Source organism: Pseudopipra pipra, chromosome 4 (genome assembly GCF_036250125.1).
Source record: "Pseudopipra pipra isolate bDixPip1 chromosome 4, bDixPip1.hap1, whole genome shotgun sequence".
Lineage (NCBI taxonomy): Eukaryota > Metazoa > Chordata > Aves > Passeriformes > Pipridae > Pseudopipra > Pseudopipra pipra.
The window spans coordinates 47,521,930-47,535,258 of NC_087552.1; the positions used below are offsets into that span (position 1 = coordinate 47,521,930).

General features: G+C 38.1%; 2 protein-coding genes across 4 annotated transcripts in view; one reads left to right on the forward strand and one right to left on the reverse strand.

Moving 5' to 3' along the window:
* PAICS (phosphoribosylaminoimidazole carboxylase and phosphoribosylaminoimidazolesuccinocarboxamide synthase) overlaps nucleotides 1-13,329 on the reverse strand; it is a 42,887-nt gene that overhangs the window by 25,161 nt on the left and 4,397 nt on the right. The window contains exons 2-6 of one of the 2 annotated variants that reach the window (XM_064652816.1): nucleotides 12,637-12,723; nucleotides 8,945-9,382; nucleotides 7,797-7,886; nucleotides 6,990-7,061; nucleotides 2,737-2,823 (exon numbers count right to left, since the gene is read on the reverse strand). In XM_064652816.1, coding sequence (XP_064508886.1) covers nucleotides 2,737-2,823; nucleotides 6,990-7,061; nucleotides 7,797-7,886; nucleotides 8,945-9,382; nucleotides 12,637-12,723 — 774 coding nt within the window. The remainder of the gene's footprint in view (nucleotides 1-2,736; nucleotides 2,824-6,989; nucleotides 7,062-7,796; nucleotides 7,887-8,944; nucleotides 9,383-12,636; nucleotides 12,724-13,329) is intronic. The other variant, XM_064652817.1, reaches the window with a different exon arrangement.
* Nucleotides 1-13,329, forward strand: part of PPAT (phosphoribosyl pyrophosphate amidotransferase) — a 47,145-nt gene that overhangs the window by 14,865 nt on the left and 18,951 nt on the right. The window lies entirely within an intron of this gene.

The window sequence follows — 13,329 nt, forward strand, 5'->3', positions numbered from 1 at the left end:
GGTGGTAATAAACTCCCACCAGGATACCTGTCTTGTTGCCTTTCCCCAATTCTTACACATAAACACTCAACTCGATCAGCACCATCATTAAGCTCTAGACAGTCAAAACACTCTCTAACTTACAGGGTACCCTACAGCTTCTCCTTTCTTGCCTGTTCCTTCTGAAGAGTTTTATAGCCATCCATTGCAGCACTCCAGTTGTGCGAGTCTTCCCACAGGGTCTCCAAGATGGCAACTATGTCATAGTTTTCCTGCTACACATTGACTTCCAACTCCTCCCGTTGTTGCCAGTGGTGTGTGCATTAGTATAGGTGCACTTCAGGCTTTTGATCCCACCACCTTTTTAGGGGGAGAAGCGCTGATACCTACATGGCCATTCTCAGGCGCTTCTGTGGTTTTTAACACATCACTAAATCCTTGTGTCTTTGCTGCCACATGGATCTCTATCCCCTGACTACTGAGACAGCAGATCAAAGGACCTCTGTAACACACCATCCCTGGTGTGCTGCCCTCAGGCTTATCTCTAGCGAGTTTGGTTTTATCCCTTTCTACCTTCAAATATATTTTAAAGCTCTTTCAGTAAGCCCTGCTAACTCCTGTGCTAAGATACTTTTCTCCCTTTGAGACAGGTGTCAGCAGGTCTGGTGTCATGTAAGTGGAACCACGATCAAAAAAAATCAACATTTTCCTTGTGACACCAGGCTTGGAGACAGGTATTGATCTGCTGGCTCTCCCCATTTCTTCCCTCATCATTCCCTGCAACTAGAGGGATAGAAGAGAACACTACTTGTGCTCCTGATCTCTTAACCAGTTGTTCCAAGGCCTTGAAGTCTCTCTTGATTTCCTTTAGACTTCTATCTGCAACTTCAGCACTGTCCACCTGAAAAATCATCATTCTTGAAATCATCTATGGACGTCAGAACCCAGCTTTGCTGGTTTTGGACTTCTCTGAGGCTGAAAGTTCACTTTTTTGTGGAATTACTTTTAGGTTTGGGAGGAAGAGAAAGATTAGTTCTCATTGTTTTGGTAGGGGATGTCATAGACCAATTATCTTCAATACTGTTTTCAGTAAAGGGTAGAAGTAAATATTTGTTATATGTTTTGAAAAACTGAGTGCTTAGTTTAGCTCTGTCAGAAATAAGAGATAGTCTTTAAATAAGCAGATTCTTTTGATGTGCTTTCCATAATGGTACTTGCCAATATATGCATAGAGCAGTACTTGGAATTCATATTTGCTCTATAACTCGTTTTCTCTTAAGTGATTTGGCAAATACTTTCTTTTCATAAGCACGTGCAGGAATAAATTTTATACCTATGGAAAACTCAGAATCAGAAATTATACTCATAAGCATGTCTGTGTGATTTACTTGGGGTACTAGAAAAAAAGTGGGTTTTTTCCATAAATAGGCACCCTATAACTTTCTATAACTTTCCTTGGGAAAATTCTTGCATCTTCCTTAACACTTGCAGCTATTGGAGATGGGCCAAAATGGAGCTGTAGGTCTGCTCCTAGGCTCTTAATGGCTTTTTTTTTTTATTTAAACTATTACCAAAACCCCCCATGGCTTTCATTTATGTGCTCATTCTCTCAACCATACTGTCTCTCTAATCTCTTTCTGTCTTTGGCAATGGCACTTGTCTAGTGCTGACTTGCACAATTACTGTCCTCAGTTGGGTATTATATGACAGGAACAGGGAATTTGTGTGTATAAGGCAGTCAGTTGATCTTCATGACATTTTATTCTTTGCTTCACATTTGTGTGACCTCACTATGTCTCAACTTTCAAGGTCACAGATTAACTTTATCCTCAGTGTAACTTGTGTTTCTGTGTGTCATTGTTGTGATGGCACTGCTCTGATGTTGTCCTCAGTGTCATACTCACCACAGTTGTCTTAAATAGTCAAGATCAGCCAATGCAAACAGTTGTAAAGGCTGTGTTGCACTGGATGTCTCAACACCCAAATTCCAGATAACATAATTGCTGAGAAGGAAGCTTTTCCCTGGTATGCCTGATGCATACAATAGAAATGTTCTTATGGTAGAAACTTTAGGTGTCAAAGGTCAAAGAACTACTGTTCACAGAATCATTATAATTGATTTTTTTTATTTTTTTCCATTAACTTCTGCATACAAACAGCACTACTGTAGAGTATATTTTGATCCGGGGGTCAGGTCACTAGATTTCAATGTCATTAATTATTTCCTCTGATGTATTTTTTTTCGTGATCTTCTGTGGTTTCTATGCTCATTTATTCCAGAATATTGATATCCCTGCTGTGTTCTAATGTTAAATCTTAACACTTTAAATAAAACAAATCTCCTGATTACTTGTCATTGAATATATGATTTCTTCATATTGCTGAGGCTCTGACTTCAGTTTTACTTGTAAAGTTTGAAAATACAGACAAGGTATAAAATATTCTGAGTTTCTGAGACAGCTATTTAGCTCTCCAGTTTATCCTCTCTAGGAACTGTGTAAGAAAAACTGCATTTGTGTCACAATCAAATGCAGACTAATCACATCTAGCATAAAAAGAGGCATGTTGTCTGGGAAAATAAGATTTTGTTACAATTATGGGAAGGAGAAATAACAGTTCATACATTGTTGCACTGTGAAATCAAGCAAAACCCATATTTTATCATCACCAAGAAGTAGATAAGTATAATTTGCCAGGATAACATATGAACCTTAGAAATCTGCAATTCACAAGATAATCAAGACATTCTTGACCTACCTATGTCAATTGTCTCCTTCTTTATTTGTGTGGCTTCCAGAGCTGCCGGGGTGGAGTTGACAAAGTCCCCCTCATCCTCAAGGATTTCTGTAAAAAATAATAATTTACAGAGTTCTTATTAACTGAACGGGTCTTGAGTGATGTCTTTAGAATCACCGACTTCAGAATGCCATTCAAGATTTCCTCTCTTAAGACAGTAAAGTTGCCATTTCTCTGCAGTAGTGGGCTTAAGAGCAGAACGTACCCACTTATTTATTAAAGTACATCCAGAATACCACGTAACAGCTGCATACTATAAGTTTATGGGATAAATGTGCAAACTCTTAAGTTATTTAAACCTGGATCAGAATTTGTAGATTGGTTTGCTGATTGTGGTTGAAAGATATATAGTAACTGGCAAACATGTGGGCAGCAGAACAGGCAAGACAGTGAATTTCATAAGGGGTGCAATACATACTGAAATTACTGAAAGATTCCGAAGTGACTGATGCCAGAAGTGTCTGAATCAGCTTCAAAAGGGGCAAGGGCCCTGACATTGCATCAGGGTGCTGTGCCTGGACAACTGATCTGCAAGGCTGCCTGCCTGCCTGATGAAGACAGTGTCCTAATGCCTGTCTGAGAGCATCCCCACTGCTTCAGCTTGCGAGGAGTTTACATGACACAGCTGGGTGACAGAAGTGTCCCTGGGCTCTCCTCCATGGGGAGGAGATCCCCGCTACTCTGCCATTGGCCCACTGCTGTTTAAGGGAGAATTCCACCCCTCAGGCAGGTGGCTGATGCAAGCGCTCTAGCTGATCCTCACTTCCAGGTGAGGACACTGCTCTACAGAGATTAAATGGTGAAGGCCACACCACAGATCAATGACAGCAGTTTTTGGCTCCCAGCCTGTTCTCGGTCCACTCAAGAATATTACCGCTAAACATTGAGCAATAAAGTTTAATCTAGAGCCATTTTATTAAAAATTACCCCCCCAAATCAATACAGCCTTGTTTGCATCAGATGTTCTTTACTATGTGACCAGCATCATGTGCCTTTTATTTTAGTTTTTTTTCTTAGTGAGCCAAGAATGTGCGTAGGGAGCCTGGCTTTTTTTCTAAGGCACCTTTCAGGGTTTTTGGCGGGAGGGCACGAGAAGAGCAAGACTGAGCCAAACAGAACAAGCCATCGACAATTTCTGGCATGGATAAAACACAGTGGCTCCATCTGCATTGTTCAGTGAACCTACAGACAGTTGCCAGCAAATATGCTTAATCTCTACTTTGTGTTTAAAGCTTTGCTCTCAAGGCCACCAGAGCAATGCCGTCACAGTCTTTCCTTTTACCCACTGAGACTGATACAAGCTCTGTTCTCTTTTGGCACTCTGTCACTACCACTAATTATCCTGTTTTCTGGCTCATGAGGCAAGATTAGTAATTTGTCTCCTAATCCTTACTCTCATGTGTGTCTTATATAATATAAAAGGGAAGTGGGAAACTTCAAAGCTGCGGAAAGTTTTCAGTGCATGGCTTATGTTTACTCTCCAAGAGCTTGCAAAGTTGCTGCCATCTCTTGTCATACAGACCTATGAGTGTGGATATGGAAAACTTGAATGCACAGTTAATTAAGAGTTTGTGTCTGCAGCCCAAATATGCTTAGGCTAAGCCAGTGAATCATCAAGAATTTTTGGTTTTGCCCATCTCTGACACACTACTTCACGCTAGCCCAGGACATATGTATTAAAATATTATCTTTTGGCTTTATAGCTGTACATTTTAAAATTCCAAGCACACAGCAGGAAGTTTTCAAGCCAACATTAAGTACCTGAGTATGGAGTGACTTAAGATCTTAACTTCAAAAAACAGATTTTTAAAAAGCCCTTGCTTAGGAATGTATCTTGACAATGTCATGACTTATTCCAAATTTGTTCTGAGAGAGACATATAGTAAGTGTGTGGGGCACCAAAAATCCTAAAAAACGATGACAAAAAAAGTAATTTGTTTGAAGCGAAATACTTGCTCTAGATATTTTTAAGAACATCAGGCTACTGGCATTCCTTAGAAACCTGTTTTTATCTCCATTGTTATTCCCTGGCACTTCAGATTTAATCAAAACAGCTATATGCAGTCTGTGGTCATACTCCAAAGTCTGACCCATGTGGAATGTACATGGAATTTGAATTGATGGACTACTACCTGTGCAAACTGAAACGACTGGCTCTTCTGAATAGATTTCTGTAATTAACTCCCCTTTAAAGTGATACCATGAAATAGAAAACATCAGTGAAAATAACTAAGGGGTTTTTTTGCAGATGAATTCAGTGTGGGGTGTGTTTTACCAGAAGAGAGCAATCAGCAGTGTCCTAACCTGTCCCATCCCAGGCAGCTTTAGCTGAAAACCAGCGGGGTTGGGGATTGTTGTGGTGCTCCTGCTCCCCCAGCTGGGCAGTGCTGACAGCGACATGTCAGTAACAGTGACAGACTGTGCAAGGAACTGTAAGGATTTATTTACCTCTGTCTTTTCCTTGTCAGGTGGGAATATGCTGCTCTTTGAGTAACAAATACATGTGGGCAGGGGAGAAAAATAATACCATGACACATGAAATAACTAGGTGCTTTCCTGAAACTTGTGTATTTGTCTTTTGACTAACACCATCTTAATATTTTCCTTACTCTAGAGTATGGCAAACCCGACTGGGCTGTTTATAAAGATTGGCAGTGGTTACAAAGTTATTGTGTCTCCTAATTCAGATTCACAAGTTAGATCTGAGAAGCACGCGTGATTCTGACTCAGCGACCCTGAGTCAGCTCGTGTATCTGCTGTGCATTTACACAACCACGACTGCCAGACAGCAGATGTCTGCACAGGCTAGCTCCTATGTGTGTAGCCAAGTGCATGTGTAACTCTGGCTGCAGAGTACATTAACTACATATACTGTTTAGGAAGATCCCCTGATATGAGGTTAACAGAATTTCTAAATTCTTCTTCATGTCAGAATGGTGTTTTTTACACTTTTTTTTTTAAATGCATAAAAACATATAAATTTAATAATTGCATGCCTGATGAGAAACCATTTTCTACAAAAGTTGTGTTAAATATGGAGTAGCTCTTATAAAGTCACATCCTAAATGCTACTGATTGTCAGACATTACTGATATCAAAGAACCAATGTAAGTATCACTGCCTGATTGCCTTTTTCACTATCTATCAGCAAGTAAATTTATGAGTATAGAGGTACATACAATCTCTTTAGTTACCAGTTTCTCACTTCAAAATTATTTGAACTGTCTAGGAAAAGCATCTACCACAATGAGAGAACAAAGGGTCTTCATGATATTCTAGACATAAAAAGTGTGCATCATTTCTCTGCCTTATGCAATACCTAATTATGTTACCATTAATAACATTAAAGTCGAGATGTCTTTACCACCTGTGATAAAAGTATTTGAGTATGTATTGTTTGGGAATGAGGGAAGGAATTTTGGAAACTGAAACTGTTACTGATGAAGCATAGTTTTGCCCTTTTTCCCCCCGTAGAAGTTTAAAAAGTAGTCCTTAGAGTGGATAGGCTGAGCCACAAGACACTTCTGAAATACTTGCTATTTTAATATTTCCTCACAAAATCAGGACATTTATGATTACCCAAAACAAAATATGCAGTTAAAATACATATATTTGAGAAGGGAGATGGTAACCAAGGTAAGCTATAGACATCTTAACACCTACTCTTACCCTAAAGGAATGTTAAAGTGTCAAAAATACATACTCAGAATTTTACTAGAAGTGTTCAGTAAACGTCATCTTAAATAACTTGTTTGGCGATTGCAGTCTAGAAAGTTACAATATACAAAATACTGCAGGAAGTTGAAAACTATGTCAGGTGACAGGTAAGGGGCAGTGCTGAATCTGTTATTACAGTGTCTGTAATATGGTCATATGTATGTAGTAATTTTACTCGTTGATGGCGAGGAATGGAATTTGATGCATTTTACAAGTAGTCTTAACTGGATCTCACAAAGAGCTGTTTATGATTTTTTTCAAATTTTGTCTCTCTCAAAATGAGGTCCCTATAGGCAATGCACTTTTCATGACAACCTGTTTTTCTCCAGTGAATGCGTCAAGTGCCCATGGTGATCTGGTAAAAGGCGAGTTAGTTTTTTTTTTTGGTTAGTAAATTTAAATTCATAAATGTAATTTCTCTTGAATGAAAAAAACAAAAATACTACCATCTGGTATACCTCAAATTACTTCTCATGATCAGTCATGTCTTTACTTACTTGTCATAGCTGTTTCTTTCATTATATGAGGAGCTGCCCGATTCTCTGAAGTAGTGTTTACAGTAACATCACCTGTCAGAAAATTTTTAATTTGATATTAAAATCTTCAAGTTGATGTTAGACCATTTTACATTCTGTAAGACTACTCCTTAATGCCTAATTTAGACCACATTTTGCCTCACACTACTGAAAGAAATCATGAAGTGCTTTATTGTGGGGAGTCAAGTCTGTCAGCCTTCGAGACATTCATGTGTCTCTACTTGAATGTTAAACTCCTGCTTCCCCTGAAAGTTATGCTTTCAGATGTAAACCATAGTGTTTCTTTGTAAAGAGCAGAGTTTATGACCTTCATATTCAGGGCTAGTAGTGAGACTCTTAAATGAAGTTTTCATCCCCTGGCATGAGCATTTACACAATTATATTATATACTGATCACATTATATTGTGAAAAAGAATGCTGTAATAGTTCATGCACAGGAGACTGAACAATTCTAATCCTTGAGAGTACGTAGATTAAGTAAAAGTAAATGCAGTAGTACGTTGCACTCAGCTTGCTTAAACCAGTAGTCTGTTATTCTTTACATCTTGGGTCATGAGTCTTTGAAATGATTACTTACTATACTGTTTTTATAAAATTCAGCAGCACATAAGCATGTGATGGTTTTCACTATGACATTAGCTCTTGCTTTTAAGTTTTTTAGGTCTGTGCATTTTCTAACCATAATTACAATCTGGGCTTATTTTAGAAATAATTCTTAATTTGATAAATTTAGTTATTTATATAAAATAGAAGACTTTTCAGTTTACCTGAATCAGAAACTTTCTTTATATCTGCAACCTGTAGGTCTTCAGATATATTACTAACAGAGTCCTCTTCACCTGTGTCTCCAGGCATTTCTGTGTAAATAATGCTAAGTTAATTAGGGCACTGCCTTTGTGTACTACATAAGAACAGCTGTGCTGTGTCAAATCAAAAAATCCATTCAACCTCAGAAGCTCTTTATGCCAGCAGGCAAAGTACGTGCATTAGCAAAATGTCTAGAAATGGCAACTGACAAGTGAAATCTTCCCTCAAAATGTTCTCAATAGTTTTCAGCCAGAGACTGTCTTTGTATTATATTTTTCTTAACTTCTTTCATTACTTTACTAACTTCTAGTCTTATATTTGGCCAACATAATATCAGCTCCTGTGTAGAATCTCTACTGCCTAGTAGAGTTTAACATTTAATTCTTTCTTAAACACCAAGCATGTTTCAGGTTGTACATAGCAACAAAAATATTTTAACTCCTGGGTAGTGTGCTCCCATCAGTTTACTCTAATTCTGCATTCATCATCCATTACCAAGTTAATTGAAAATAATCACCCAAAACCAAAGGCAAGTTCTGCCAGCATTCTTGGTGCTATTCCTTTCACTGTTTTGACAGTTCTCTCACTAGTTTGGGAGTCTTGCTCCAAAGGCTAATAAAACTGAGATATTTGGGACCATAAGAGACAGTATAAATGTGGAGTTTTTTTAACCAATGTCTATAAATACAGATTTGTTTTGCTCAATATCTTAATTTTTCCAGTAACATAGTCTGACCATCTCTCTGATCCATTTCTTTTATCTAAGCTGGAAACAGTTTCTTCTGACATGATTTTGACTGGAATTGTCTCTGTATCACTTTAACTTATCCTATGTCTGCATCTTTTCTTCCTCCTTTTGTCTCTCAGTGCTTTTAAAAAAAGTGCAGGGCAATCACTCAATGTGGAATAGTACCTTATAATGTAAGACAAAACTTACTGGACAAAATAGTAAATTCCCATTCAGTGTTCCCCCTCCCCCCAGCAAATCAGTTAATCCTTTTGGTTGCTTCTTTTGAGTTCTTTTAAGGTCTCTCTAGTTCTGGAAAACTACAAATTTTAAACTATATATGGATATAGTTTAAACCATATATATGGTTGAAGTACTTACCAGTGGAGTCCTTTCCTGATTTTGCTTCTGTCCATTCTGGAGGCCTCTCACTTTCATCATTATCTGATTTGCTCGCTTGTTCCATGGTGCAGTGCCCCAGAATAGCATCCAGTTCATTAAAAAATCTCATACCTTTACTTGTACTCCCTGAGTCTTGGGCACTTTTTACACTCTTGTATTCATGTTTCAGATTTTTATATTTTGTCCTGCACTGCTTCCAGTCCCTGTCAATTCCAAACTTTTGAAGTCTGGCAGCAACCTGCTCAAATATTCTTTTATTTCTCACTGTCCCCTCCAGTTGTTGCTGGATATTTTTGTCTGACCATATGTGTATCAAAGCTCTGACTTCATTAACAGTCCAGTGTTTTCCTCCTTCATTTGCTACTGTTGGAATAAAAGCCAGTGGTTTGGAAGCCTCTACTGCTGACGCTGGATTACCTGCATTATGTGGGGTAGGGGAGAGACACAGATATGGGTTACCTGCATTGGGTGGTTGGGGTGGGGAAAGGATAGAGAATGAGAATGAAGTATGCTGTTTCCTCATTACTTGTCTCTCCAGAGAAAGATGGAGCAGAGGTAACATTAAAATCCATTAAAATCCCTTAAAAGCCATTGGTTATGAATTTGTCAGCATTTTTGTTAATTCTGATATAATTTTTGCCTTCTCTTGATGACCAGTACTCAGATAGCACATGTACATTTAATTAATCCAAGAGGAACATTTCTTTCTTCTGTGCCTTGATACACTAAACTTTTAATGCCTTTGAGAACAACAGATAAGCTGTTCTGGCCTTCAGACATTAGAGAGAAGACTGCTGATGAGAAGATTAAATGTGCTGCATCAGCACAATAATAAATCAGGCCCCAGTCACTGACACTAGCATCAAGACTTACTTTCTGCATTCATGCCATACTTTTGGTTTTACACAGATGGAGAGCTTTAAATTTAGTAAGGATCTGAAGAATCCGATCTTTAACTCGTAACAAAGCACCCTGGTTGCAGGGAGCTGAGGAATGGAGACTTTTGCTTCAGTCGCTCAAGAATATTTCTGTGATAACAAACTCGATTCTCATGGCACAGGACCTCCACCTTTCTCAGAGTAGGTCAATCAAAAATATGTGGGTTTTTTTTTGTAAAAATTAGAGTTTGAATTATCTTTCTCTGCAAAACTAAGATATGTTTTAATTTTCTCCAGTCTGCAATTTTATTTTTTATTATTATGAGGTAAAGGTTGCCACCCATGCAATAACTTAAAACACTGAAATATGATATCTTTCAGGTTTTTAATGTTCCCTTGTTTCTAATTATGAATTTTCTGTAAGACTTCCTTTTGATTATCCAATTAGTTTGGAAAGTGACTTCCTCATGCATTTTCCAAATCTTTGCAAAAATAATGATTTAAAAAAAAAGAACAAACCAAAAAAAATCCCAAAACCAATTCCAGGGCATCATCATGAAAGAGCAAACATGAAAGTGCACTGTAACTGACATTCTTTTGTAGTCATACTGAAGTGATAAATGCCTTTGCCAGTGTCTTATTCTACAAGGGCAAGCCAGATTATGAGGGTTGGATACTTCATAGTCACAGAGCTTTGTGTGATGGCAGAAGTACTTGACCTTTGTTCGTGCACAGAGCTTCAGTGGATCATACTTGTGCATAATAACCTATCTGGGGACTAACTTGTCCTAGATAGTGCCATTCTTTGCTAGTCTCCATAATTTGTTCTAGTTGTGAATAAACTGTACTAACAGGTATCATTTTTTTTCCCTGATAGTCCTGTGTTAATCAGGACTCTGCAACAGACAGCTCACTGATAAGCAGTTGAGGAGGGTAATTTTCAGGTGACGCATCAATTATGTTTTCTTCATTTTTTCCTGAGGGAGTGAAAGAAAATGCTGATTTACAGGTGAATGAAACCATAGGAATTGCCACAGCTGATAACTGCCGACGTCAGATAGGCCAGAGAGGAAAGGCCTATGGGAGGAAGAGAGGAAGAACACAGGAGGTGCTCCCTCCACTTCCCAGTTAAAGCCATAAAGCATGGGGCAATCTGGGAGGAGTAAGGTTTCTTTAGTCTTCATGGAGGCCAGTATTTCTCAGTTCATTTCCACCTGAGCCCACTTTCTGGTGACTCAATATATTGCTCGTTCATAGGCAGAGTAGAAAATGGTGGGTGTGTTTGTTCCTCATATACTTTAAAAAACATCATAACTCAAGATATTCTTCCTACAAGCACCGCTTTGAAACAAAGTTGTTATAGTCCGTGGGAAGATTTTTCTTATGTCTTAAATGTATTTTCATTCTAATTTGTTTTTAAAGCAAATTGTTAGGATATATATTATTACTTTATCTGAAAGACGCATTTATGCCATATTTAATTTTTTTCTAAGCTTCCTCAAACCAGAGAAATCTGCTGAAATAAAACCAAAATATTAAACAATATAGAGACAAAGGGCTCAACATTTTTCTTTCAGTGATGTCTAAAATAGTGCCTGAAACCTAAAGACTAAAAGAGGTACTAGGGGAAGGAATTTTAGTACTAGTACATACATGAGATTGAGAGCCCATGCAACTGAAGTTTTGTGGAAAGCAGCTTCCTCAGAACTGAACTTTTCTGCTTGGCAATATGTTGAGCACTGAGAAACACAGGAATATTTACAGACATATTCCTGTAAAATTTAATTCAGATACTTTCTGCAAGAAAAGTTTTGTTTATGTGCATGAAGTATTTTATGTGTGCATAAATTCCATGTGAGATTCTGGTCTCTTCCTTAATTTCTTTTTATGCCAGGCAAGAGGGGTGCAGTGTGTAATATAAGCGCTATAGGCTTAGCCAGGGCCTTGTTTTTTTCCTGAATACAGCACCGTGGAGGTACTGTAATGAAAGTTGTTGTAACTGGGCTGTAATGTATGCGAAGGCATACAAGGTATATGAAAAATGGAAAAAGCATGTAGGAAATTCAGGACAGTGCTGCTGTTCATCCAGGTAAAGAATCAGCTCATCAGTTGCCTAAATCTGCCTAAAATGTATTTTGGTTTCTCCATTCCCTTCAGCCATCCCTTGAAGGGGCTCACACCTAGGATCCTCTTCCTCTTTCTGGCTTGCCAGGTTTGTGCCTTCACTCTGTAATGACTTTCCTGAGCAAAACTACTAGAGTAGTACATTTTCTGAATAAGTTATTCTGTGGTTGGTTGGACTGACCACCCCTTCCATGGAGAGACCACTTTGCCAGTTGCATTGGAGACCACTGCAAATCTGGATTGCTCTCCATCATTCTCCTGGCTCAGGCCACTTGCTCATGCTGCTTTAAGCATCCATGCTTTAAGAAGATATGCTAAGGAAAAGCCACAAGTTGATATGGGTATCCACACTAGCATTTGGCTTACTTTCCAGTAGCATTTAACAAAATTAATGTGGTTAATGCAGTTAATATGATTAAGCTGTAGCATGGGATGTGTTTTGGATGGTAATGGTGGTCATGCAGGTGTTACACCAAGTACAGTGGTCAGTGTCTAGTGATGCACGAGGCTGCTGAGTGCTAACACTGGGAAGAAGATGGTGCAAGACTGTGTCTGTATTAAAGCTGTGTTGATCAGAACAGAACGACAGCATATTCAAGCTATCAGAAAGTGCTCTGACAACCCATGCTGCCTTTTAGTTTTTGATTTCTCTGCACCATCATACTATACCTAGTTGAACTGGTCTGACATGAGACATAAAGAGTAGTGGATCTCCTGGAGAGTCCTCATCATCTTCTAAAGAAACTGATAGTTCACCTGGGAAGGAAAGAGTTTTTAGGTGAAAAATAGATATGGACTAAATTAGCTTAAATTAGTTTAAGTTAAAATGTCTGTACACAATGAGATGATCTTGATAATCTCTTCACTTGTAGTTAAATTAAATTTAAAATTAATTTTGCCTGTCCCCATAAGAGGACATGACTTACAGGTGGTAAATTATTTTATATCTTGCATATGAAGCCTGTTTGAAATGCTTTTTAAAATTCTTGTAGAAACTGACTTGATTCCAGTGTCTGATATGCTCTTCTGACTCAGTGTTCAGGGTAGACAGCACATTAAATGTATAGTTTGAAAGTAGATAATGTAAACTAAGAGACATAAAGGCAGGCATTGCGTATGGATTCAGATAACCACAAATCCATTTATATAATAAAAAAAAAATTCATTTTTCTTCAGAGTTTGAAGAAAACAGGAATGTTCTGGAAGGAGTTCTGGAAATATATGAAATTCATTAACAGTATAGAGAGACTGTGAAAGTATATATTGTGACTTGAGAACAGACGTATTTGGAGCTGACAGGATTCAGTCTAGCTTTTTCAAGCATAGCATTTCTACATGTGTTTAAAAAGCAACACTATAGCA